Source organism: Synchiropus splendidus, chromosome 14 (assembly GCF_027744825.2).
Source record: "Synchiropus splendidus isolate RoL2022-P1 chromosome 14, RoL_Sspl_1.0, whole genome shotgun sequence".
NCBI lineage: Eukaryota > Metazoa > Chordata > Actinopteri > Syngnathiformes > Callionymidae > Synchiropus > Synchiropus splendidus.
Window position 1 is genome coordinate 1,110,376 of NC_071347.1, and position 27,798 is coordinate 1,138,173.

The 27,798-nt window shown below is 40.3% G+C and overlaps 2 protein-coding genes across 7 annotated transcripts in view; one reads left to right on the forward strand and one right to left on the reverse strand.

The window, feature by feature from the left end:
* The first annotated feature begins 583 nt into the window (after positions 1 to 583).
* Positions 584 to 11,254, forward strand: rlbp1b (retinaldehyde binding protein 1b). 2 transcript variants are annotated; one of them, XM_053886736.1, is made up of 8 exons: positions 584 to 696; positions 1,052 to 1,091; positions 2,007 to 2,135; positions 6,085 to 6,289; positions 7,089 to 7,267; positions 8,655 to 8,813; positions 8,900 to 9,010; positions 11,014 to 11,254. In XM_053886736.1, the coding sequence occupies exons 2-8, from the start codon at positions 1,080 to 1,082 to the stop codon at positions 11,140 to 11,142; spliced, it is 924 nt and encodes a 307-aa protein (XP_053742711.1). In that variant the 5' UTR covers positions 584 to 696; positions 1,052 to 1,079; the 3' UTR covers positions 11,143 to 11,254. The 2 variants fall into 2 exon arrangements, with proteins under 2 accessions (XP_053742711.1, XP_053742712.1); XM_053886737.1 differs by having other exon boundaries at positions 609 to 696; positions 1,049 to 1,091.
* Positions 11,255 to 16,320: 5,066 nt separating this feature from the next.
* Positions 16,321 to 27,798, reverse strand: part of acanb (aggrecan b) — a 36,048-nt gene continuing 24,570 nt past the window's right edge. For 4 of the 5 annotated variants that reach the window (XM_053885567.1, XM_053885569.1, XM_053885566.1 and 1 more), the window contains 6 exons: positions 26,886 to 27,764; positions 26,642 to 26,800; positions 26,002 to 26,084; positions 24,956 to 25,100; positions 17,806 to 17,988; positions 16,321 to 17,343 (listed from right to left, as the gene is read on the reverse strand). In XM_053885567.1, the coding sequence (XP_053741542.1) occupies positions 17,255 to 17,343; positions 17,806 to 17,988; positions 24,956 to 25,100; positions 26,002 to 26,084; positions 26,642 to 26,800; positions 26,886 to 27,764 (1,538 nt within the window). In that variant the 3' untranslated portion in view covers positions 16,321 to 17,254. The remainder of the gene's footprint in view (positions 17,344 to 17,805; positions 17,989 to 24,955; positions 25,101 to 26,001; positions 26,085 to 26,641; positions 26,801 to 26,885; positions 27,765 to 27,798) is intronic. The other variant, XM_053885568.1, reaches the window with a different exon arrangement.

Genomic DNA, 27,798 nt, shown 5'->3' on the forward strand with positions numbered 1-27,798 from the left:
GTATTTTGTGCGTTTGTTATAGTGAATGCACTAGGGTGCGGTAACTGCTTCATTTTCAGCCCATCAAGATTGAGCCTTAAGCGTAGGACAATGTTATTGGGTGAAAATACTAGGCGTATCTGTGCTCTCTGGGCGCCTTGCTAGTTACTTTCTTATAATTATAGTGATAATTTTCACCAAATTAGGACAAAGATCCACGATTTTGCAATGGTGAGGATGTCATCCTGTCGTCAGTAACTTAGAAATACCACATTTTTATTTTTATTTTTATTTTTATTTTTATTTTTATTTTTTGCAAATTTCTCTTACCATACAAAGGCTTTGCTTACTTGTTCAAATTGTACAAAGGAGCAGCCACCACAATGGCTACCTCTCATTCAAGGCTGTGTGGAATGCAATCAAACCCTAATCCCTCACTAAACAAAAGTGATAAAAAGTGTTAAAACCCAAATTACATTGTAAAATTGTGTCCAGGCTTCAGGCTTTGTCATGAAGACCCAGCCACCATTGAACAAACTCTGTCGCAACTGCTTTCCTCCCCACTGCCTCTTTTACGCCACTTGAAAGGACAATGAAATGTGTTTTTGTAATGTGGTGTGACGCCACTAATCTCAAAGCTACAAATCTGAGGCCCATTCCTCTGTACTCCACATAGACCTCTGCAACTCCCCAACAGCAACTTCAGATCTACTTCAGGTGAGTAATATGCACACTTTGGTTTTCCTTTTCTTTAAAGCTTCAAATATATATCAAGTGACCCACCATGTTTCCAAACATTTATCGTTGGTTTTTCTTCAATTTTTTTTAATTACCTCTGTTTTTCAATCATTTCTAACAAAACTTTTTTTTTTCAAAATGTCGAAGTAGTTTTCAATTAATCATAGAAATCAAATGCTGACCTTTCAGGATCAAGGGAAAAAAAAATTCCGCACCACGTTACATTGTAATGGATCTATTGTTTGTGTAGCAGAAAACCGGACAACCACACATACATCAAATGATTTGTTTGCCCAGTCCTTGACGAAACACACAATCTCTGTTTCCTCAGCAGACTTAACAAGATCTGAAGTGCTAAGAAGATGGCAGTTGTGGTAAGTTGTGGTATATTTATTTGTGTTGACTTTTCCCCATGATGCATGGCAGCTAAATTATGCATTATACATTTTGGAGTCAACTTCATCTCTCCGCCTATTGAGTGACTTGCTGTGGCGTAGAGTAGAGTAAGAATGTCAAATATATGATCAGAATTTACATGTGTTTACATTTAAAGTTAAATTTTAAACTTTGCTGATGATGTATAATAACTCCATTTGAAGTCTTTATGGTCTACTGACTGGATTTACTCCGTACATGTGATTCAGATTGTCGTAGCGCTGATGCTGTATTCATTATAATCACATAACCCGGGTGAGCCAACACGTGGATTAAATAAGTTGTCTGACATTGCAGCGTTTCAATCACTCCGTGAAACTTAATGACATAATCACAAACTGATACATTAAAATACTCAATAGATTTTGGTTTCCAAACTGTCTTTTAAAACGTTTTTAAAAAGTTTAAAAGTAAAACACCCTTTTCTTTCCTGACCTTTGAGCCTTTCCTGGATGGTAGAGCTTACCGTTTCCAAGAGAGAGCCAGCTAATTTGAGCAGAAAACTCGCTTGTGACCAACGATGAAGCACAGAATGATGAGTTCCTGGTTCATTTCAACTAACATTCAGTCATTAATGTGTTTAAGTCCCAGCTATTTGCTACATTGGGACCAAACCTAGTGGTTGATGTATTCAGCATACTGTAAATGTGACAGATACAAGTCAATTCAATGATATTTAGAAGCACACGCTCACAGGGACTAGAAGAATATTGTCTCTCTATCAATTGATGAACACAGATATAAATTAGAGCATGGAACACACTGGTCTTTGGGGGGTAAATAATTTTTGGAGGTTAAATGATCTTAAACACCTTTAACATACATTTGTGTTATTTCAATGTGTTCAACTACAGAGTGGAACCTATCGTATGGTGTCAGAAGAGGAGCAGGCTCTCAGGGCTAAACTGGAGCACCTCACTGTCAAGGACCATGGCCCTGTGTTTGGAACATGTACCAGCCTGCCAGAGCACACCTTGCAGAAGGTACCACCGTCATTTTGGGTCAAAACAACTTTCATACTGTCGTTCCAACTGCTGTCTGCAACCTCGGGTCCATTTTAAACAATTTCACATTTAAAAAAAAGAAATAAATAACACGATATATAAAGTAATGTGAGGTTTTGTGCTCACAAACTCATGTCCATACATTTGATTAGGGTTTGAAACCTGATCAGAAAATCATGACCACAATATTGGATGCGGTATGGGCTGTTTCACACTGTGCGCGCTGTCTTGAGACAAAGCACGTTTGGCTCAGAAGTCCAAGATGTGAACATAAGCAAGTCGGGTTTTGGCCACAGACTTGATCCCGGCTGGAGAGCTGCACCTTGTCTCTGGAAACTCTCCACAGGGGGTGAGCTTCACACCTCAGGCGACTCTGCACTAGAAGCTGGAAACTATGTGTACGTCATGACTCCACACAAACGTGACATACGCAGGCAGTAAAGGGTCTGATCGTTGTCTGGGTGGACATCGTTCGAAAACAACTTCTCAAACTCCAGGAACACTGAGGTGTGGGGCCTCAGCTGCAGGAAAATGGTGCTGGGGAACGGCAGCACAGCGCAGCGGCCCGGGATTCGCGATGTGTGCGGACGTTTGATAACTCACATGTTATCGCCTTCATTAGGCTGATAAACATCTGATTTTATTGACAGACAGATTTACTTAGATGAATAATGCTGCGCTCTACAGCAACTGTTTTCACCGCTGTGATCTTGCAGCTGTCTCCATGAGGACAGCAAAGAGGAAAAAGGCAGATTTTTTCCAAGTTACTGAAGATCATTTCCGACATCTGGATCTGTACTTAAATGATTAAAACCTTCTCGATCATCTGTAATCTCTCTCACTTTGTTCAACATGCTGTGAGAGCAGCGTGGATCGATCAAGACGCTCCGTATTATGCAGCTTGTTTTCGCTATGTCCTTGTAAAAAACATGACAACACTCTTTCATGTGTAGTTTTAGCTGTGAAACGTCACATTCTGTTCTGTAGAGATCACTGGGTCTTCAGAAGAACAAGTATCAAACAGATCAACACCCTCACCCTCAGCCTGACTACGGGCCAGAAACAGCTCTTATTGGATCGACTGGTTCACATTCAATGAATTGGGAGCTTAACCACTTCAATAGTTGGATAAATCTTACATTTTGCAATATCATTACCCATGATGAAATCTACACTGTTTTTAACTGGTGTTTGAAAGACAAATTTCACCGGAGATTTGTCCGGAGATAGAGGTGGCCGAAATGATAACATCAAATCATGACCAATTAGAACTTGACAGTCTGCCAATGTGAAGAGCTGACATGGATACAGTCACACTCTCTTTATACACTAGCGCTAACAGAGACCTCTCACTTCAAAAACTTTTCATACTCTTAGGCCATCAAAGTTTGCGTTGTGGTTTAAAAGTTGACTAAAAGCGAAAAACAGAAACAAAATGTGGAGAGAGAAAGAACCATTGTTATGAAGCATGCTGATGCAAAGAATGTTAAAGATTTCCCCAAGATAGAAAAAAAAAAATCATGCTCAAGCAGGTAAATTAGGAACTGTATCCCACCCTTAACACTGAGCACGCCTGATAAAGATGACCATACTGTTTTCTAATAGTCTGTGTTAGAAATCTGTCTGAATGTTTGTTGTCTAGAAGGAGTTAAGCACTGTGCGGAAGAGACCTGAACAGCAATTGTTCCTCTAAAAAAACATCATTGACTTAAGTTTGCATTTTCATTTGACCCTTTCCATGAGCTTTTTATCATTTTGCTCACTTAAATCCTGTTAAAATGATTGTGTGAAAGAAATCCAGCGGTCTTCAATAATATTTTGCTCTATTATTATGTACACTGTAATAACTAAAGTATTTGCTCACATATGAACTTAAGTGCCATCCAATCCCTAACCTATAGGGTTCATTATGATGTCAGTCCACCTTTTGCAGCTCTTACAGATTCAACTCTTCTGTGAAGACTGTTCACAAGGTTGCAGAGTATGTTTATAGGAATTTATGACCATTCCAAAAGCGAAATGTCATCCATGTCTTAATGGATTGTGCTTTGTGCACTGGTGCACAGTCATGTTGGAAGAGGAAGAGGAAGGCACCTGCTCCAAACTGCTCCAAACTGCTCCCACAAGGTTGGGACCATGGAATTGTTCAAAATGTTGTGGTATCCTGAAGCATCCAAAGTTCCTCTCACTGGAACTAAGGGGCCAAGCCCAAGTCCAGAAAAACAACCCCACACCATAATTCCTCCTCCACCAAATTTCACACTTGGCACAACCTCCAAACCCAGACTCGTCCAATAGATTGCCAGATGGAAAAGCATGATTTATCACTCGGGAGAAGGTGCCTCCACTGCTCTATAGTCCAGTGGTGGCCTGCTTTACATCACTGTGTCTGCCGCTTTGCATTGCACTTGGTGATGTATGGCTTGGAGGCTAGTGCTTGATTTTACACACCTGTGGCCAGACCAAGTGAGGAGTAAGGACTAGTTAGGACTAACACTGACCAGAAACTTGCAAGTTAGTTCCAAAAATACATGGGACATAGTGATAAAATCATTGAAACAGATATTTAAAATAAATCTTGACAGATTTTGCCATATTGTCCACTCCTTTATGCAGACATTTTTAAACAGATACATTTACTGCAAATCATGAAATAGCATGCCACTATTGCCAAAATAGCAAAAAATTTTCAGAAATTGAGCACTTTCGACTTAGCCCAATTGTGCTTCGGCCGTGGTTCCTTTGGTGGTGTGCCTCGGGAACTGTGTCATGTCTTAAAAAAGGTTGAAAAACAGGTCATGAAGAGGTGGCAGTCAACAACCAATCACCTTCTCACCAGAATGCACAGTGCGCTGTAGTCTGCCCTTATCCCTGGAGGTGGCGCTGCTGTGCCACACGATTATAGAGAAGGTGAGGATAGACTTAATGATGGCTGTGTAGAATTCCACCAGCATCTTAGTTGGCAAATGGAGTTCCCTAAGCTGCGGCAAGAAGAACATTCTCTGCTGGGCCTTCTTAATGGTCGGTTCCCATTGGAGGTCCTTGGTGATGGTGGTTCCAAAGAAGCGGAAGGAGTGCACAATGAAATGGGCAAACATAATGGGGCCATGGAGAAACTGTGACTCTCCTGAAGTCCACGACTTTCTCCACTGTCTTCTGGGCGTTCATCTCCAGGTTGTTGTGGCTGCACCAGGACACCAGCTGCAGCACCTCCCTCCTGCAAGCCGACTCATCTCCATCTGAGATGAGCCCGATGATGGTGGTGTCATCAGCAAACTCGATCAGCTTAATGGTCTGGTTGCTCGAATTGCAGCCGTTTGTGTACAGAGAGAAGAGCCATGGAGAGAGAACACAGCCCTGAGGAGACCCACTGTTGAAGGTCCGAGTGTCCAAGACAGGTGGTCCTGTCACTTGTTGGACACCTAAAGCCAGACATGGAGATTGATCAAACAGATTGCATAATTTCTACCCCTGATTCCCAGCATTTTCCTGAACATCTCCACCTTGAGCGGGGGAAAACATCACCAGAAAAAAATGGGTTTGAATGGAATGATAATAATAATCAATAATAGTAATTATTTGACACTATTACTATTGACTACTATTATCTTGTAGTGTCAACTAATTGTTAATCACAATAATTATTATTATTGACAGAACTGTCATCAGTCCAAAAGAAACAACATCACAAAAAAACGGGTCACAAAGCCTCTTGTGCCACTTTGCAACTGGCTTTTCCTCACACCTCTCGAAAGAACAAATGAATGAAGACCCACTCAAGGCATATGCATGAAAATTCAAACTATTAACAGCCTCAATACCTTTTATAATTATTTTATTATTGCTGTTCTTCACGATGACATTTTTAAAAACTGAACACAAATGTTTCTGGCTGGTGTAGTTGATAAACTGCTTTAAAATGTCACAGGCCAAGGATGAGCTCAACGAGACAGATGAGAAGAAAATATCCGCTGTGATGGAACTACGAGGAATCATAAAGGAGAAAGCAAATTCAGGCGATGACTTGGCTAAGGGGGTTCAAGACACCTTTGGAACAAAGCCAGACAGTTTGCTGGTCCGCTTCATCCGGGCTCGGAAATATGACGTTCCCCGTGCCTTTGAGCTAATGAAGGGTAAGTAATTAAATGTACTGACTCTGGCTGCTTGCATTGAATGTTTGTATTCTGTATATACATCACTACAATATTTGTTTTTTGTACTGCATATAGTGTCCATTCTAGATTAATTAGATGAGCAATTGTGGAAAATAATGAAAAATATAGATGTAGAAGGCATCAAATTTTTAAGGAAGTCAGCCAGTGAGGAAAAAATGCGATGTTTCAAACATGACTGAAACATTAAGAGATTAATTTTGATTTTTAATGAGACAAAATTAATTAATAACACATATTATCTGTGTTTAAATTTAGTCACATTTTCAGCGCAAACTAAGTTAGACACTAGTTAGATAGAAACTAAGTTTGCCTCACAACCCAAATATTTATGATAAAGGAGACTAAAGGAGTTTGCGCTAATGGACTGCAATATTGAGAATAAAAGTCTTACAATTTATTGCATGGAAGCATAAAAAATGTTCTGTGAGCGGTTGGAAGATGCTTTGTGTAATGTGTTTCAACCACCAACTTGTAGCCTCTTTTTTGAAAGTGCTGTGGAGAGAAATAAAGTGCAAAAACAATATGAAATACTCAATATATTCGTCAATAAATATTTTTGATTTCTCATGGTAGGTAGGTCATTACTGTCATTTATAAGTAGCTTGCAAGCTAAAAAAAACCTCTGGGCAACCCTGGGAGAAATGAATGCGATAATTTGACACTGACCCATTTATTATTGGTTATATAATATAATATATTAAGCATTGTCTCTTTGTCTGCAGTCTGTGACTCCATCTACTGCTTCATTTTCTTCCAGGTTATGTTCGCTTCAGGAAGGAGTACCCCGAGCTGTTTGAGAACTTGACACCAGAGGCTGTACGCAGCACCATTGAAGCAGGATATCCGGGCATTCTACCTATCAGAGACAAGTATGGACGTGTGGTACTGCTTTTCAACATTGAGAACTGGGACTACGAGGAGATCACTTTTGATGAGGTGCAACATTACTTTATTCACCACACAAAGATTGTCACTTTCTGTCAGGAACCATACACTGCAAACTCGAGTGCACAATAATCAGACTTCACACAGGCAGGTGCGGCACCAGTCGACACTGCTGGTAAGTCGCAGTGTCCAGAATTGTGCAGTGTGACTCCAGCGTCACCACCAACGCTGCCTTCTGCATCTCGAGAGAGATTTCCATGGCCCCGACACTCCACTCTGTAGAGCCAGACACCTTCAAACTTAGAATTGGTGACAAAAAAATGTCCATCATGGAACAAATGAAATGAGTTTTGCGATGACAGAGTGAAATTTAATTGTAGTTTAAAAATATTTTTTAGCATTGAGACACAAAAAAATTTGTGGCGCTTCATGCCACAAACACTTTCAAGGAAACTATTACGTTTCCTACAGTGCAGAAGTAGTCATTTGTTGATTGAATAAAGCTTCATTTCCGCGTGAGCCGCAGCACACGAGAACTTTTACACTGTCTGGCAACCTTGTTATCATTATCGCACCATCCTACACAGTTGTTGCATAGTTCTCATAAGGTCTCCTAACCGACCGGAGCTACGCCCGCCATGCTGAAGTCGAATTCACCCATTGACAGATTGGGCATCCCTGAACTGGGAGAGAAATACATGAATGGAATTGACAAAGTCGATCTGAACCAGGAAAAATAACATTTGACCAGAAACACACAAAACACAAAAATCACTCATGCATACAGTGGTCAACACAAGATCATGGAAACTCCAATAACAGAATACATCACATATGGCAGTCAACACACGCTGATGGAAAGCAAAGAGAGCACTTAAAACAAAACACAAAATGCAAGGAGAAAAGAGAATAAGTAATTGTAGAATAACACACACAGGTAAGAATACTAAAAAAATGCTCAAGTGCCAAGAATTTAGCAGCATGAACAGAAGTCAGTCAGAGACCTAATAGCTTATATACCACTGGCAAATATGCTGATTGCTTAATTGGTTCCAGCCACATGCTATTACCTGGGAAGCACACAGAGTCACCGAAGGAGCTAACAGGAAGCCGACATCCAACAAAATGAAATATCATGACAGTGTCATTGTTGTAATCATTTCATTACACCACAATAACTTGATTAGTGTTAGAAAGACACCATGAGAAAAAAGGCAGGTAAATAATTTCAGTTACACAGAAAGGCTCCAAGTTGCACATGATCATACAAATGTGCTTTTTGGCTATTAGATATGCATCAGACATGCGTGACAGGCCGTAAGACGACTGACCTCTGTTTGGCTGAATCCTCTATCTGTGTGTTAAAGTCTGGTTCAATTTTCCACTTTCCATTCCTGTTGGACAGATATGGTTTGTTATTGTCTTTATGTATGAGCAGATACTGCGGGCCTATTGTGTTATCCTGGAGAAGCTGCTGGAGAACGAAGAGACTCAAATTAATGGCTTCTGCATCATTGAGAACTTTAAGGGCTTCACCATGCAGCAGGCATCTGGCATCAAGCCCACTGAACTGAAGAAAATGGTGGACATGCTGCAGGTGCAGACACACTTGTCGAGCTTGGCTATCTTCTCTTTCTTTACTATTTTATTCTCTGCTGTCTCCTATGTTCTGTGTACCACCAGGACTCTTTCCCTGCCCGTTTTAAGGCTGTGCACTTCATCCACCAGCCCTGGTACTTCACCACCACTTACAATGTCGTCAAACCCCTCATGAAAAGCAAACTGCTGGAAAGAGTGAGTCACTATTTACATTAATTACCACACTATCATGAATAATTAAAGCCTGAGACCTTGATTCTAGATTGGACACAAAAAGCAGGCAGATGCCACATTTTTTCCCTATAGTTCGGTATCATAAAGCACACGTTTTTTTCAATTGCAGCTTTCCAGCTTGTTCCAGCCCCTACACTTGCACTTTTGAGGGGGATAAAATGGAAGTTTCATTGGAGGTTTAGATCTGTAACTGTACTGTAACGTATTAAATGTTCAATGACAAATTCAGGTTACCAGTGTAACCTAACCAACAGTGTTCCTGGGAAAGGTCGGTGTAACTATTACATTCAAATCTAATGTACATTCTTTGGTTGGAAGGCATTACACATGATGGTTATTGAAGATTTCTACGAAAAAATGAATAAATAAATAAAAAATCTAGCAGAAGCCTTTAAACCGTCAACTTCACGTGATCTGAATGACATTCGTAAAATAAACCACCCTTCGTTTTTCCTTGTCACTGATCAAATATTAATACTATTTGTTCATATTCATCTTTTAATAGAACTAACATTTTTTCTTTGTCACAGTTAATCCATTGATACACCATTAAGAATGCTGAAAATGAAGGGCAGGCTCAAGAGCAACATGTGGTGCCACATAAAACACTGGAAGCTAATAAGTATTAGTAGAAGTCCCCATTGAGGTACTACTAAGATTTGTCTGAACAGCTTTAATCTTCTTTCATCTGAAATATTCAGATATTCTGTTATTGCATCAGGAAAAACATAGTTTCCTGCCCTCACATATATTTCTTACAGGGGGAAACCAAGGGGTGAAAGAAGGTGTCCGAGGTGTCGTTTACATGGACACAGAAACGACCAAATCATGTTGTATACAACTTTTGAAAACGGGGTACAGAGTGGGAACCTTCAGTGACGATGCCAGCTTGCAGGCTGTGTATACACGTTGACAAAAATTGGTGCTGATGCCATTGAGTTAGCACATGTCAACAAGGCATAAAAACTCACCGAACTACCACAGTTGGAACTATCTTGGCACAGATGGGTCTCGGTTGCATGTGTGGGTGGCGCATTCAGGAGCGTCTTGGTTTTCTATATGACTGAATGTTACCGGGGTTAGAATGGCTTACAGGATGTGTGCGTGGTGGAGACAAAATGACCCTTGGCAAAAAAAATGGAGGAGATACATTCCTCCCATTCCGCCCAAAACTGACTATGCCACAAACAATTTGTATTTTGATATCTATTTTGATATGATAACTCTACAATTGTAGTTGAGTGTTAATGTACATATTATGTTCATGAATTTACAAGTGTCACTTAACAGTGGTGTGATGTTTGATAATAAACAAAATACAGGGAATACCTGACTAAAGTTTAGTTTGTGGCTAATAATTTGCTGTGTTAAAAAAACGGTTTATACAATGAAGTCCCCGTTATTGCGATATGTCAGTGGCATGGCATGCCCAGTAGGGCAAAGCACTTCATGGATGTGATAAAGGTGAACAACAAGAAGAAAGGTGTGAGTCGGGGGAATGGACGAGGTAGGTTCAGGTGGAGGAGAATGACATGCTGTTCCGATCCATGATGGGAAATGCAGAGAGACATAGATGAAGAATAGCGGTTTGTCAGTCTCAATCAAATGTCCAAACAAACTACCGCACCCAAACTCCCATCTTATGGAGTGTTGCCACGTACAGTACTTACACAATGAGGTGCAGCAAACTGCCATGGCTGTTGGGCAGATGGTAAACGAGAGAGCAAGTGCAGTTCTTGATGACTTCTGACTTCTCATCACGTTGTCTGCCTCCACGAACTGGCCCTTAGTAATGACACTGAGAAGTGGCAGTACAGCAAAAATGGTTCAGACCTTTTGATACATAGCACAGTAAAACGAATTACTTTACAGTGGGTTAGAGAGATTAGACCTTAACTTGTCAAACCCACTTGTTTTTGGTTTGGTTGCAGGCAGTTGTGAGATGTGACTTCTCTGTTTTTCAGGTGTTTGTTCATGGGGATGAGCTGGAAAACTACTACAAAGAGTTTGATGCAGACATTCTTCCTGCTGAGTTTGATGGAAAGTCTCCAAACTACGATGGAAAAGCAACTGCTGCCAAGCTATTTGATTGAAATATTATCCTACACAGCACTTGGAACCTGTGAATGCTAAACAAGATTAGATTGTTAAACAGTGGACTGCTGATCCTAAAGAATAAAATAATTATGAAAAAAACGACTATTTTGATCTATAATTCGTTTTTTAAGATCAGATGATTTTTTTTTTACTAACACCAACTTCAATCTTTCCATCTTGAGAGGGAAGATAATATTGAGTTGAAAGTGGCTGGTACAGTAGGTGGCAAAAAATATAGGGCAAGCTGAAGTTTGCAAGAGTTTGAAAAACTTGGCTTCAACATCCCTATCTCGGTTTCAGGACAGCATGTGACCGTAACAGAAACTGATGGCAAAGCTGTAAATTGTGTAAGTGATAGAGTCACTTTTGAAGTTTTGGTCTGATCTTCAGTTTGTGCAGACGAGATAAAGGTATGAATGCAGACCGAGAACTACTTGGTTGAACGTCAAAAAGTTGCTAAATTAACAGTAATATCTTGCGGTCGTATTAAAGGGGGTGATTCCCAGACATCACCCCTCAGCTGCCCATGCAAGACATCAAAGTGCTTCATCTGAGACAGCTCAAAACCCAAGCAGAACCGAGTTAAAAAGGTAAAGGTAAAACAAGTCCCCACTATGCAGAGCACCTGCGGTATGTTGAAACTCACAGCGACGAGTTTGCCATTGGCAAAGCGTCTCATCAGCCACGGCCTGTGCTGAGTTGTAGTCCCTGTACTTCTGGTAGATTTTAATGTTGTTGTGTTTCATGCTAATGTTGTGATTTGTGTTAATCTTTTTGTGATTTGCGTTTCTTGAGCAACGTTGGCCTCACCTGTAACCAGGAGCAGTCCTTCAGGAACTGTGTGATGAACCTCATAGCCAAACACAGTTCCAAACACATTCCAATTTCTTAGGTGGACAATGCCACCACTCAGAATATCATGCATCCCAGGCATACGGCTGCATTGGTTAAGGTGACTGTGATAGGCAACCAGGTGGAAGAGAAAGAACCATTGTGTGAAAAGGTATGCATGTGAATGTTCACTGCTCTCTAAAACCTTACTACATAAAAACTATAATAATCTATGTAATTAATGTCTAGACTTAAAGGTACGTTCACACCGCCAGCAACATTTAGTCGCGTTGTTGTGGAAGTTAACAAATTTGTTGCGGAAGGAGTTTTGAAGATAGTGATGGGCAAAACAGTTTGTTTTAGTGACTCTTTTTTTTTTTTTAGTCTTACAGTTCTTCTTTCAACACTGCCATTGAATGCTAGTTGCAGTTGGATTCAAACTTTTTTTTTTTTTTTATTTAATTGACTTTACCAACATTTGGGGGGGATGGGGGGGTCTCGCTGTCCAATCTCCTCACCTACCCTCCTCTTGATTCGCGCAGTTTGTGACGCCACCGTATTTACTCCGTTGACTGGCAAAGACAGGGTTTGTTTTCTACTTCTATATGCAGTGAGTCTTGTCAGTGAGCGTGGTAAACAATTAATCCAATAGTCAAATGCATTATGGTATCCTGTGATGTAGATGTACTGTTGTATGGTTGGACTAAGCTTTGTTAAATTAACACCAACATATATATGTCTACATATCCATGTATGTTTTAGATTTTGCAGAGAGACTCCATGTTGTGACCATCCACTTCCAGGAGCTGACGAGAGGACCACAGCCACAGACCACATATGTTTTTGTTGCAGATGAGGCTTCTCCTTTTTGGAAAAAAAAAAAACACTTATCAGTGCACCACAACTGCTCGCTCAAGAGTCGCCCACCTATTTTAACAGAGCAAAGGTCTTTGCATATCATAATTCATTTTTGCAATAAAACAAAGTTAGCACCAGACTAGCAGAAATTTGAAAATAAATGTTCCAAAGTGCTTTTGATTTTGTTTTCTTATGTGAAGCCATTTTCCACAAAAAGTAAAATGTTCATCGTCAAACTTTTTATTTGCAAAAATAAAATAACTCATTCATTTATACCCATGAACCCGTGAACTATGTAGGTGTGTTTTGAAGGATCTTCCCTGTTGGGATGAGTGGGGGGGAGGAAGTGGGTTCTTTAATGATAATGTGGCTACAAAGGGTCCAATGAAGGGTCCAAATAATCCAAATTTCAGTCAGCTATTTTTTTGCTTGGTAAAGTAACATAATGGAAGTTGAGTTAAATTACATACCGTAGTGATTAAAAGTAATAATCATCTGTATAGGACAGCAATAGAGTTAACCTGAAGCAAGTTATGTCACTATGACAGTGCTTAAATGATGTAGTACAAAAACATTGAATAAAAAGTTGAATAATGCGAGAGAATGCTATTTCTACATACTTCAGGACCAGTAGTGGATGAGGAGGGGGCAGCAGCAGATGGAGATGTAGCAGCAACAGGTGAGGCAGGAGGAAGGTCCATCCTGCTCCTCATCATCACCAACATCATGAGTGGACATAGCGTAATTACATTATTGTGCTTGCTATATGGAAAACAATATATACAATATTTCTTCACATTAATTTCCTTCATTCTAAAGATAACACTGTTTATATATATATATATATATATATATATATATATATATATATATATTCATCGACATGAAACAACCCGTAGGTTGTGACGGACTCACACAATTTCCCCAGGTTAGTTGCAAAAGTAATTTATTTTGTGGAGGACGTAGTCTCCTTATGCAGTCCGTCAGACTTCAAGAGCCATTTCAGACTAACAAGAGAACAAGTGGAGGTTGGTGACGAAAATGTTCTTCATCACTTTAGTTCCTGTCATTTCCTCTTTCGTATCTCGTTTGGGACCTGTCCTTTGTCCGTTTGTAGGTGGTCATCAGATTTCCCAGCTTTTTTGGATTTTTTTCATTTGTGACGGTGTAGCCTTCTGTTGCTAGACCTTCCATTTCTTTATAGATGTGGTAGGGACCAAGGTGGCTTCGTGTGAGGTCCAGGAACAGAAGGGTGGCTTCATGTGTGAACTCTGTAACATTAATATTGTTCAGAATTACAGTGTGTCATCCCCTGTAACTCTGATTCAAACAGTACCTCTACCTTTCTGTTGCTCCACCTCCAGCTTCATTGTGGAATTCTACTTTGATGAGGTGGAAGTGGAGGGGACCTGAGTGAGGTCAGGAGGACCTTCATGAGCTGAGGTCTCTTCAGGTAACTGAGGGGGTAAAACTAACGTGCTATGGAAAACTTCAAGCAAATGAAATTCATTATAGTAGTTGTTTTTCTAACCAATGGTTCTAATTGCTGATTAATACGATGTAATTATCCGATCACAGAGCAGCTTCAGGCAGCAGGGCAACTTGAAATGTCTCACCTCTTTTATATGTTTGTAAGCAAATGGCGGTGGTCAAAGTAATTGTCCAAATGTTGCATGCTTCTCCTTGGCCTTGACTGTAACCATGAATTATGTATTGTAATCATAATATTAATCATAAATTGTAATACAAAGACAGTCGGTGGTATTGTGTGAGGTTTTTGTGTCTATATATTGAAGTGCTCCAGTGCTCTGCATGTATGTGCGTTTGTCTATGTAGGATGAGTACCTCACACACATACTGCTTGGATACATCAGTGGAGGCCATTGTTCACGTATCTTTCTTAAGTGTTGATCTTCTTACTGCACTTGACTCATTCTCAACAGGCCTGGAAAGTGTACTAGGTATGTGTATGTTTTTTAAGCTCATGTATCATCAATGTGAGTGTGTGTGTGAATGTCAAGCCACAGGAGGGGTTGGAATAGATAGAACTCATTTGACATGGTTTGATATTTGACAGCACCTGCCTCTTGTAGCAGTTTGCTGGAGCATCAGGATCTTATCTTACAAGAAGGCGCTTATTACATTGATAACAACACCTCAATGCCTGGAATGACCAACCCATTGGTGATGATGAGAGACAGATTCAAATACCATGGCCCTTATCCATCATTGTCAACAGACCTCCAGATCACTGTCAAATGTTTTGTGGTGCATACAAACCTCCAAAGACATGCGTCACATTTAATATGAAAATTGGGAACAAAAACAGACCTCAGTGTGATATTACAATTTGTGAGCTTACAAACAAATATCTTGGAATACTGTAACAGTGTTCACAACTTCAAATTATCATTTTATCTTTAAACTAGAACTCAATATTTTATTTCATGAGAATTTTGCAATTGCTTTCCAATGCACTGATTACAATTGTCGTCTTATTTGGCATCGTATCTGCAAATAATTTTGCAACTGAGGAACGTAAAACATCCGATTGTTGTCGAACTCTAGAGCCAATCAGGTAGCACTCCACTCCATCCCAGCATGCACTGGGAGCCGGGCGGAAGTCAGGCTGGTACAGTGGTTCAGAGGAAATGGAAAATAAACTCCGTCTTGGTGACTCAACCGAGTTAATACGGTGATCATAAAGGCGGAATGCTTCTACCAGCAATACTAGGAATACTAGTTATTCCAAGTGTTACAAGCACTACTAGGAATACTAGTACTTCTAGTGTTACAAGAAGTACTAGGAATACCAGTATTTCCAGTGTTACAAGCGATAGTAGGTATACTAGTATTTCCAGTGTTACAAGCGATACTAGGTATACTCGTATTCCTAGTGTTACAAGCAATACTAGTATTTCCAGTGTTACTAGTGATACTGATGATACTACTGTTCATAGTATCTCTGGTAATGCCAGCATCATGTGAATTACTGGCATCACTAGTATTACTAGCAACAATACAATTACCAGTAATCAATGTTACAGTTGATACAAGTATTGCAAGTGGCACGAGTAGTAATAAGTCTCATAATATTTTGCATGTAGTTAGATTAACTTATTTAGAACTGCCTTTCCTCCCTTATGTGATGTGATTTTTTTTTTTATTTCAGGCAAACTGATGCACTTTAAGTCTTTTCTGTTACAGACAAAAACAATGTTAGTAATGTTAGTAATGTTGTGAGTTGATCTATATTACTTAGAATAATATTAACCATACTGTAGTTCAGGTCGTTGAAGAAACAAGCATCACAGACCTGCTCTGTATTCATACATGATAGATCCCACTTCCAGATAGAATCCATCAAATAAACCTCATACTTTCACAGTCAAATTTAGGTGAGCAACATGGCCACTCTCAAATTTCAACCCAAACAGAAAAGCAACAGATTCCATGAAAGGAAAACATCTCATGATAATGCTTTTATTTTTCAGTATATGTTATTATGGCCTCATTTTATCTTAGCTAACAGGCCTTGCTGTTACATGTCAGTACATTGATTAAATAGCATCACAGACTGAAAATGCAACTCAGAGGCATGAATTTGGTCATTAATTTCAAAGCACAGATAGATGGCTAGTGCACCGTGAGCAAAATTGTGAAGAATAAACTGCCAATTTACAATTTCTCTGTAAACACTCACACCTGTTGCAGTCAGCAAATGATTACTTTTCGTATAATGAAATATTCGTATAAACTTCGATCATTTTATTCCGTGTAATGTTTCTGCATACATGGTGAAAAAACATTTTGACAGCATGTTCTATGGATAGTTCCAAAACTTGCAGGAGAACTCACCAGATGTTTGACTATGCCTACCAATTTGAGTAGTACCCTGAAACATCCCAGTACAGTATTGAAATGATTTCCAATATAGGCATTATTGTTATTATTGGGTTGTCTCTAAATGAGAGCAAGGTCAAGGCAGTGCAGTCTTCACTCTTGCACAGAGGACAGTGAGGCTTGAGTCAGTTTTCTCTTCAGCAATATTTAGGCATAGGCATGTTTATTTATACTGAACTACAGTAGATGTAAATCAAGCACCCCAACTTTGCCTCTCAAGTCTGTAAATCAAGATTTAATGAAGTTGTATTTAAATGAAGCACAATACGTTCTCTAGTGACTACACCTCGAGCACTATGACTGTCAATTATAAAAGTGTGTGACTTAAAAGGCATCATATTCCAAGCATTATCATCATCAAATAATCAAATAATGTGATAATATTATGTCATTTTGTGATATTGTCACATTATTTTGACAAATGATTGTGAAAAGTATGCAGACCAGCAATCATATTATTGTTGCTCTGTAGCAGGCTCTTTTGTGACCTGACTTCCTAAGTTATCTCAACTTGGTTCAAAGCTGCATCCTCTGTTGCCTCAGGCTGTTGATCACTTTTCTTCTGCTCCTGAGGGTTGTTCTGTGGAGCCTGCCACTAGATTTTGCTGGAAGACAAGAGGTATACCAACTAACCAATACTAACAATGCACACATGCAAACATATAATCAGAAGACCACCAAATATCTTAAAGGTAAGTTCAATTTAGGCTTATTTCTTAGGTTTACTTTAATTTTGAACCAAAAGAAATGTAATGACATTTATTCAAGGATTTTAACAAAGTGACTGTCGCAAGCCATTAAGCATTTCACACATCTAGAAATGAAAGAATCTTCTTTTTTTTTTTTTTGCATTGATTTCTGACCTTGGCTTTCAAGTGTCTTTTTTCTTTCTTCCTTTTATCGAAGAAGTCTAGGGCAGCACTCATCTACCTGAGCACTGTAGTAACAAATATCTAAGTTACAAGAGAGATATAGCTTATGACTGTCTAAACCTCTTTTTCCAGTATGAGGACATGACAATTCCTGTTTTGGAAAAGCGATAAGTATGATATGATATATGATCTCACCTTCTGCGCATTCCAATTTCGGCTTCTCCCATTCACCATTCACCTTACAACGTATAAGAGGCAGATGGCGCTGTGTGTACCCTTCAGAACATTGGTAGCGGACAATTGAATGAAGGGGGTAGCTCTGTTTAATGCCTCCAACAGGCCTTCCATGTTCAACCTGAGGTGGTTCACCACACATGGCTGAAAGAGAGGGCTCAAGTCATTGCTCATGAACCACATTAACAACTTATCACAAAAATAACTATTAAAATACTGTTCTATGCCTTGTTCCTGGGATTCTGATGCAAACAAACAATGCTGAAAATAAACACATAGTGTTATTAATCAATGCTCCATCTTAATTAGCAGCGAGCAGCTAACTGCGAGTAGCACGCAGCAATGAGTTCTGGGTGAGCATTTCCCTCAAGTTCTTGGTTGATTCCAATTTGAAAATAAATGTTTCCCTCAAATATTGAATTGAAGTTTTTAGTTGGATGCTCTATTGACCATGCTTCTGGACGCATCAATGAATCCTTCTAGAGATGTGATCAAGGTACTCTGGCGAAGAGACGATTAAAAGAGAGGTAAACCAAAATAACTCAGACGGTATGGCAGGTTAGAAACTAAATGTCGCTTATGGTTTATTTTCAGTTAATCCTCCAGCCCTCCTCCTGGGTGCTTCACCATTTCCTGCAAGCCTGGTGTTCCCCACCTCCTCACTGGTTTCAGAGGTTCCTTTTTTTGTGTAAAATTACCTCTGTTGTGATTTTTATTATTATATATATAACTATTCAGAGTTATTTCCTTGGGTGCAATTCCCTGCCTGGTATTGTTTGGCTTTACAATTTAGTACAGTCCAAACCTATGTGGTGTTACACTTACGTACAAGGGTATTTCTGAAGCATAAAAACAGCGTCCTCTGAATTTGTGGTGTGCCACGATCATTTACATGCAATGGAAACCCTGCAGAGGGAAGTCACATATAGAGGCTCTGAGAGCTGGCTCTCCTCTGGCTCAAGTTTAAGAGTCGGTTTCTTTCGCTTTTACACTTCTTGTCTGTAAAAGTCGAGTGTGATTAGTAAAAGTGTTTGTCGGGGAAGGGTGACTGACACACACTGCAGAATTGCGTGTACACAGCAGTCACAAATGAGAGGATGACAAACTGCTGCGCAACTGGTTCTAAGGCCCTGTTTACACATTTACATCTTTTCATGTGGGATGCAATGCTGATTTACATGGAACTGGCTTCAGAGCCCACTGAGACTAGGCAACCTTTGAAACTGGCCTCCTCCTGGCACGTCAGCCACACAGAAATACAACTGCGCAGAAATGCATCAGACTCATCACAACAACAACAATCACCATGTACCAGCAATGGCAGTTCCACATCACGAACCCTAAGCAATGCTGCTACAGTCTGTATATGTCCAGTACTGATCTCAAGCACGACTTTGTGGCCTGAATATTTAACGATGACTTTACTATTCAAGACCTTTGTACTTTGTGTTTGAACAGCCTTTTGTCAGTTTCTCAAGCCGTTCGGTGCATCAAGCATTTTCTCTCATACAAGAATCTGACACTGACAACGTTAGCTCTATGGTGGAGCAGATTACCTCAGATTTTGTAACTAATCTTGAATTATTTGACCAACACATATTTGATGACAAAACAACAAAGCACAGAGACGGCTGATACAGTTTAAAACTGTGAGTAAAACTGTGAAGAACATACTGCCACTGTACAATTTCTCTGTAAACATTCGCACCTGTTGGGGCAAGCAAACGAATACTTTGGTATATTAACTTACATGTATTTATGTTTTGTATTTATGTTTCTGCATACATGGTGAAAAAATGTGAAGGTAGTTCGATAGTATCACTTCTGCCTGAGGTGATCATCAGCACCAACTCTGTCTAAGCACAATTTCAGTAGGTGTGAATATTCTCTTTTCCATTAGTTTTCAGACACACCGGAGGCATGTAAAAGTGTTGTGCGACTACACGCTTGTAAAGAAAGATGTACCACAGTGTAATGTAAAACTAACTCACTGCATGCTCCTTTTAGATTGATCGGCAAAGATAGCACAAATAGCTCATAATAATCTTCAGCGCACACTGACCCACTGGCTATCTCAGACTACTGGCGCCTGTAAAGGACATAAAGCAAGTCTTACAACATCAAAATAAAACAGTGTAGGTTCGTATTACCCACACCATACGTTAAATATACTGAATTATTGATTGGCTAATTATTCAGTTCAACACGGATTTAGCAAATCTATACAGAAGAAATACAAATGAAATTTGATTTGCACATTCAAACTAAAAAAAAAAATCCCATATTCACAACTTTTTCTATCCTCAATATCTGTCACGCAAATGGCTAAATTCCCATCACTATTAATAAACCCTTTCATGTCGCAATATTGAAATAGTTATAATATGGATACTGAGACCTACAGGGAGATAAACTGAGTCAACATTGTTAATAATAGTTCTGTGCTGAATCACTTCCATTTTGTTCTCTGTTTTAAATGAAGCTGTTCCTCTGCAGCTATATACCCGGATACGAAGTTGAAACCATAGCACCCAGCCCTAGCTGTTATACAGTATTTATGTCTGCATTATTTGAACAAGCATTTTTTTATTTTCATGAGCCAGACGAAGAAGCCAGCTTATAAATATTTATTCATTTGATTCTGCCACTCTTCAGTTAAATATCAAGTTTCAATAAAACAATTTGTAATATGTCATATTTGGATTTGAATTTAACTGAACATTTGCTCTCATATTGGAGTATATATTGTGTATCGATATTCAGGTGGAGCATGGACTGAAATGACCCTCACAGAATCTCTGGATTCCTTTGTTTAGAGTTGTTTGTGCTCATATCCCAGATGTTTGAATGGATTTTGTCTCAGGACAGAATCTGTGGTGTAAAAGTCCCCAAAATACACAGTGTGCAAAGCCACCATGAAAAACATGCACACACTGGATAAACTCTCTATAGTCTAAAAGAGATTAATTTGGATCAAACAACTCAAAATGAACAATATGGGGAAGTGACCTGCCCAGCGCCAGAGATGCAGCAGCCTTCATGTCATTTCTGATGTCATAAAATAAATACTGTGAAATGTTCTAAATGTTCACCTAAAGTGCATATGTATTTCTACGTATAAAGAGCCAGACAGCTACCAAATATGTAGCGCCATCTCAGCCAATATGTAAAACTCAAAATATGCTAATTTGCAATCATACTATTACTACATGTTACTCCTAGGGAAGCCAGATAGTCAACATGTGACATCAGGGAGCTATCGTTATCAGTTATCTATAATAAGTTAACTATAATAACCTTGGTGGTGGGTTCTTATGAGGAGCCGCTGTTAGCAGGCTATTTTAATGGTTTCGAACGCATTGCTGAAACCCTGCACTGGCCTTAAAGTGTATGGCCGCTGTTACTGCAGTGCAAGGAACAGGAGTTAAGGCTGATGTTGTTTTGCCAGTCATGTCACATGTGTTTGGGAAACCAAATCAGGTGATTCCTCAAGTTTTGTTGAAACCCATCCCTGTTGTTCCTGAGCCTTTTGACAAGTTATTGTAGACTGTGTTGGTCCTGTAAGTACAGAAACCAATACATTCTTACAGTATTGTACACCGCTATCTGCTATTCTGAAGCCATCTGTCGCGCATCACCAGTTATGTTTTTTATTTTTGTTAAGTTTGCTACTTCTGGTTTTATTTTGATTGTATTGTCGTGTCTTCCAGCACCTTGTCTATCTTGTCTCGTCTCCTCCTAATCCTGTTACTGTATTTTCTGAACCTTAGTTGAAATGGTCTGTTCTACAGAGAAGACCCCTACCGAGAACCTCAAGTGGAATAAAGCCACGACATCAGCCAGATCCATCACCAGGACTGAAACAACAATGGTGTACACTACCCACAGCCGGCTTGAACAGCAGACTTACATTGAATATCTCTCTTGTGCAGCGGGGAAGGAGGACATACTAAGTGCCGTACAAGAGGTCTGGAGACATAGCTGTGATGGCTTGGAGCCTATCAGGACACGACCCCGCAGATTACCTCTCTCGCACCAGATGGCGGCTGACAGTACAATCGACGAGATGTCGAAAGCTGGAATGATAGAACTCGTTGACAGTCCTTGGGCATCGGGTGGTGTGACGTTCCACAAGCGGAAGAGCAAGAAAATGAGGTTTTGCGTGGACTATAGGCCACTGAATGCCGTAACAAAAAAGGATTTGTACCCGCTGCCCTGCATTGATGAGTCACTCAATCTACTATCTGGTTCCTCATGGTTCTCATCTCTCGACCTGCACAGTAGATATTGGCAAGTGCCTCTAGCCCCAGAGGCCAGACCTAAGACTGCTTTTTGCACTGGCAGAAGGCTGTGGCAGTGGCAGCAACACCCCAGCAACATTTGAACGACCATACATCCCATACATCTTCAAAATGGAACACAGGGTGAGGACCAGACATGCCAACGCTGACGCCGTGTCTCGACAGCCCTGTGCAAATGATGGTTGCCGATACTGTGGAAAGAGAGGGGCTCGGGAAGTGGAACTGTGCACTGAAGAGGAGTCAGGTTTTTGCCAGGATGAGGCAGGTGCTGCTTGCAAACACAGATAATTGACTTAGCAGAGTGGAGGACACAGCAGAGCCAAGACAAGGACTGGACTGTGTTGCAGGATGTTCACAAACCACGAAAGGACTGTACTCCAAATATGAGACTCTGAGGGTCAAGGACGGAAGGCTCCAGCGGGCCTGGAAAGAGCCAAGCATGGAGAAGTCAGGTGGTAGATCGTGGCCCTGAGGCAAGCAGTGCTCTCAGCCTCTCATGGGATTGCAGGTTCCGGGCATTTCGGGTGTCAAAAATGGCTATGTGATCACTGCTCAGCATACAAAGGCCCAACAGGTTGGTCCCACTATTGCAAATGTGCTTTTACAGTGCGTTCCAAATTATTATGCAAATGATGTTTTTGTTTGATTTTCCAAAATACTTGATGCAAATAACGATCAACATAATTTTCAAGTCATTAGTATTATTAGTATTTCAAATGTTATTGAACAAAACTCCTGATGAAAACAGTATACAGTATAAAAAAGAAATAAAAAACTTAAAACTCACTGTTCCAAATTATTATGCACAACATAGTTTCAAGACCTTTTCTAGTTTGTAAAGAACTGAAAATAGTAATTTGTTAGATTTACAGCAATATAAGGTCATGTTTACTACAATAAAAAGCTATTACAATCCAAAACATCTTAACAGGTCAAGTTACATGTTAACATAGGAGCCCTTGTTTGATAGCAGCTTCACAATTCTTGCATCCATAGAACTTGTGAGTTTATGGACAGGTTTTGCTTGAATGTCTTTGCAGGATGTCAGAACAGCCTCCCAGAGTTGCTGTTTTGGATATGTCATTTTCACACCTTCAGGGACAGCTAAAGGGCCCGACCAGATCTTTCCCTAGGATTCCAGCCCAAAACATGACTCCGCCACCTCCTTGCTGACGTCGCAGCCTTGTTGGGACATGGTGGCCATGCACCAACCATCCACTACTCCATCCATCTGGACCATCCAGGGTTGCACGGCAGTCATCAGTGAACAAGACTGTTTGAAAATCGGTCTTCATGTATCTCTGGGCCCACTGCAGCCGTTTCTGCTTGTGAGCGTTGTTTAGGGGTGGTCGAATAGAAGATTTATGCATAACTGCAACCCTCTGGAGGATCCTCAAGCAAAAGATCTATGAGGGTGGCAGGCGGTTCACATCCAAACAGCAACTCTGGGAGGCTGTTCTGACATCCTGCAAAGACATTCAAGCAGAAACTGTCCATAAACTCACAAGTTCTATGGATGCAAGAATTGTGAAGCTGCTATCAAACAAGGGGTCCTATGTTAATATGTAACTTGACCTGTTAAGATGTTTTGGATTGTAATAGCTTTTTATTTTAGTAAACATGACCTTATATTGCTGTAAATTCAACAAATTACTATTTTCATTTCTTTACAAACTAGAAAATGTCTTTAAACTATGTTGTGCATAATAATTTGGAACAGTGAGTTTTAAGTTTTTTATTTATTTTTTAAATACTGTTTTCATTAGGAGTTTTGTTCAATAACATTTGAAATACATTTCGACAGCTAATGACTTGAAAATTATGTTGATCGTTATTTGCATCAAATATTTTGGAAAATCAAACAAAAACATCATTAGCATAATAATTTGGAACGCAGTGTAGAGGGCATGTTTGTAAGATTCGGCACACCAGAGGTTCTCCATAGCAACTAGGGCAAGAACTTTGAGTCGAGTGTTATTAGTTATTAGAGTCGAATTAACATCCCGGAGACTCGTGCAACTCCGCTGCACACCGAGTGCGACGGGCTTGTTGAGAGGTTCAATAGAACCCTGGCTAAACACCTAGCCATTCTACTGGGATTGGCACCTTCCCCTCATCTTGATGGCTTATCGATCAGCCGTTCAGGACTCCACCCTCTGCACATGTTCTGCACATGTTCTATCTGCTCATGTTATGTCAACTCTCTCTCTCTCTCTCTCTCTCTCTCTCTCTCTCTCTCTCTCTCTCTCTATATATATATATATATATATATATATATATATGCTTCATCTATCTGTCTATCTATCTATCTATCTATCTATCTATAGATGATAGATAGATGGTGAATATATGATTCAGTTTAACAATTACAGTACGTAAAGAATCTATACAATTCGAAGACGATTGATAGGCTCTTGTTCCTACCTTTTTAAAAATTTTTAATTTCACATGTTCCATTCCTGAATGTGAGTTGTGCAAACTTCTAAAAAAATTGTTTTATAGTATAATTTAATAGTATTTTTAAACGCTTATAAACCATTACAGCAGTCACCGCACCAACAACGACAGATCGCTCACAGTGGTCCAGGTCACCGCTCAGAGATTTTGTGTGTTTGCGCAAACACATGAAAAATTAGAGGGAACATACACAGACATTAACACCCTGATGATCAACCTATACTCTGAAAGAACCATTTGAAGAAATCCTGATTTGAGACAGAGGAGAACCTTGTACACTATTTATTAGTTGTGCTCTTGCTGCTAAGCAGGTGCTTCATTAATACAATGTATTATTTCTTGTATCCACCTACCAGGTCCAGTCTTGCAGGTAAACGGAAGATAATAGTTGCAGGGTACATCGTTCCACTGTCCACCCTCGTGTCCAATCATCACCACACAGTCCTCCCCGGAATTCATGTAATTATCTGGTTGGCTGGGTCTCCAGTTCCAATATGTCTGTACAAAGTTCAAATGCAGGATACCCTGTTTATATATATATATATATATATATATATATATATATATATATATATATATATATATATATATATATATATATATATATATATGCCTTGCAACAAGACGGTTGCAAGTTCGATGCCCGGGTCAGACCACCTTTCTGCATCTGTTTCCCAGTCGCGTGATTCTTCAGTGTCCTGTCTGGTACTCTCCCCGCAGCTCGGACATTCCACCACCAGGGGTGCATGCCTTGGCCACCCCTGTGTAGCGTATATGCCTCCCACTCACTTGTTGCTTACTCCATTGGAGGGTGAAAGTGCAGTGCCGAACAGTCATCATCTTGACTGCTGTGCGCCCCAGCAACTGTGGAGGGACAACTATTGGGACCCTGCAGGGGAGGACCAGCTACTGGTCCAAGCAGATCTCTGAAGATGTCTACTCTCTAGGCTTGTCCCTGACAGTGTGGCATATTTAGGGTCTCAATTAAACAAGTCTCTGGATGTCAAGGTACATTCAACACCATGATGAATGTGAACTCGGTTGATGACCTTTTTTTCTCCACTCCTGACCCGCTCTCTTTCTTACACTTAATTCTTGACAGCGGAAGAGCACTTTGTACACCATAAGTGTCGCCTGTGATATGTGTGCCCTGTCCATTCATCTGGATTATATCTCCTTTGGTGTAGATAAACGTTACTCTCAGACCTCACCTAGCCTTACAGCCAAAGGTCTTCCCCTCATCATATCATATCATTGAGAGCAGTCTACCCGGACCCACATGAGACTGACACCTGAGCCTCTGTACACAACTCGTGCCCAGTGAGGCGCTCGACAAAAACAACAATTTTTGTCAAGAGAGAGGGAGAGACAGACAGAGAAAGAGATTGTAACTACTCACCAGTGGACTGCCATCTGTCCAGTGGAACTCATTTTGAATATCTTTATCGTTAAGTCCAATCCACTCATAATCCTGCCCTTTAGCTGTGGTCAGAAAGGAACAAAATTTCAGCCACCCGAAAAGTTGCTTGCAGAACATACTGTCAATAATCTGTGTGTGAGTGTGTGTCCTTGTATGGCTATACTTGGAAACACACCTCCAGCACCAGGATTAAAACTTCAAAATTACAGGGCCTTTATAATTGAATTTAAGGTTAAGGTTCGCCATTTGTTTTGGATGGTTTGGTTTGGGATGAGAGGCTGGGGAAAGCATTATATCAGTGAAGTCCCCACAAATCTTAAAGACATGAGTATGAGTGTGTGTGTTTTTTTATGAGTTTTTAACCAACAGAGTGAAAGATTTTTTTTTTGCAAAGTGAGGACATTTTGGCCAGTCCTTGCTTCTTCAACCATATTTTGAAGGATACAACCTCAGAATAACCAGGTTATGATCATTTTAGTTTGGTTAGGAGCAATGGTTCAGGTTGCCTCTTTGTTTTGGATGGCTAAGTTTAGACTGATGGGCTCGGTAAAGTATTATGTCAATGAAGACAAATGTGTGTGTGTGCTATCTGAACACGCATGCTACTTCTAAAATGTACCGTTGAGAAACTGCTGCTCCTCTACAGATGAGATGCTGACCAGATGAGCATTCAGTTCCTGACAATGATCCTCAGCATCTGACCAGGTACGTCGTTCTGATAAGTGAAGGTAACAACTTCCCATATGTGCCACCCAGCCATCAGCACAACCATGTTCAACTGAGAAGAAACAACAAAGCCATTCAAGAGTGATGCTTTACTTCAACACGTGGCATTTGCAGTATAGTAGAATAACTTAGCAAACCTTGAGCAATGTTAGGTTGGACCCTTGTTAATGGGTGATCTAGGGACACGGAGAAGGCAGTGGTCGAGCTGGTGTCATTATCCACTGTCATTGCAGAGTTGTGCTGCTCTTCCATCCCATGCTTCACTGGATGTTCAGTGGACAAGATCTCATATGTTCCACTGAATCCTGAGCCACTTCCCTCTCCACTAATAGCCACCATTCCTCTGCCCTGCTCAGGGTCAGGCTCCTGGGTAGGTGTAATTCTTTTACTCATCCTGTCACCTGTCAAAATAATGACATTATTCCCAGACTGGTAAAGATCAGTACCGCTGCCGGAAGAACCAGAAAATGAACCACTCAGAAAGCTGCTGGAGTAGCCTGATGGAAGTGGTTTGTATCCAGAAACCTCCTGTTCGCTTGCAGGCTGGATGGAAAGGTCAATATCGCTATCCCTGTCCAAAGTGATGTCAAACAAAGATCCAGACAAATCATGAGATTCCATCAAACTTTCAGGTCCTGATATAAATCCAGATCCAGACATTCCAGAAATCAACGAGTCCCCACTCATTTCTAGCGTGGTGTGCAATGTTTGGACCAGGACCTTTGTCAGTTTCTCATTACCACCCCATCTAATGCTTGACCCTGATTCATTTATCGTGTCACCAGAATATTGTCCACCATCTCCAGAAGCAGATCCTGATACACTTCCACCTTCTGCCTCCTGTTGGCCACCAGAGGCTAATTGCTCTCCTGAGAGAATGTCTGTGTGTCCAGAGAAGGTGACTCCTTGGCCAGATCCACTGGTGTCGCCACTGCCACTGGAGGTGCTGTGATGTCCTGAGATGTCACCACTGGCTTCATGATGAGCTGAAATGTATCCAGATGTATCAAGAGTGACTAAATGAAAAGAAGTCAAGAGTCAATGTGGGTT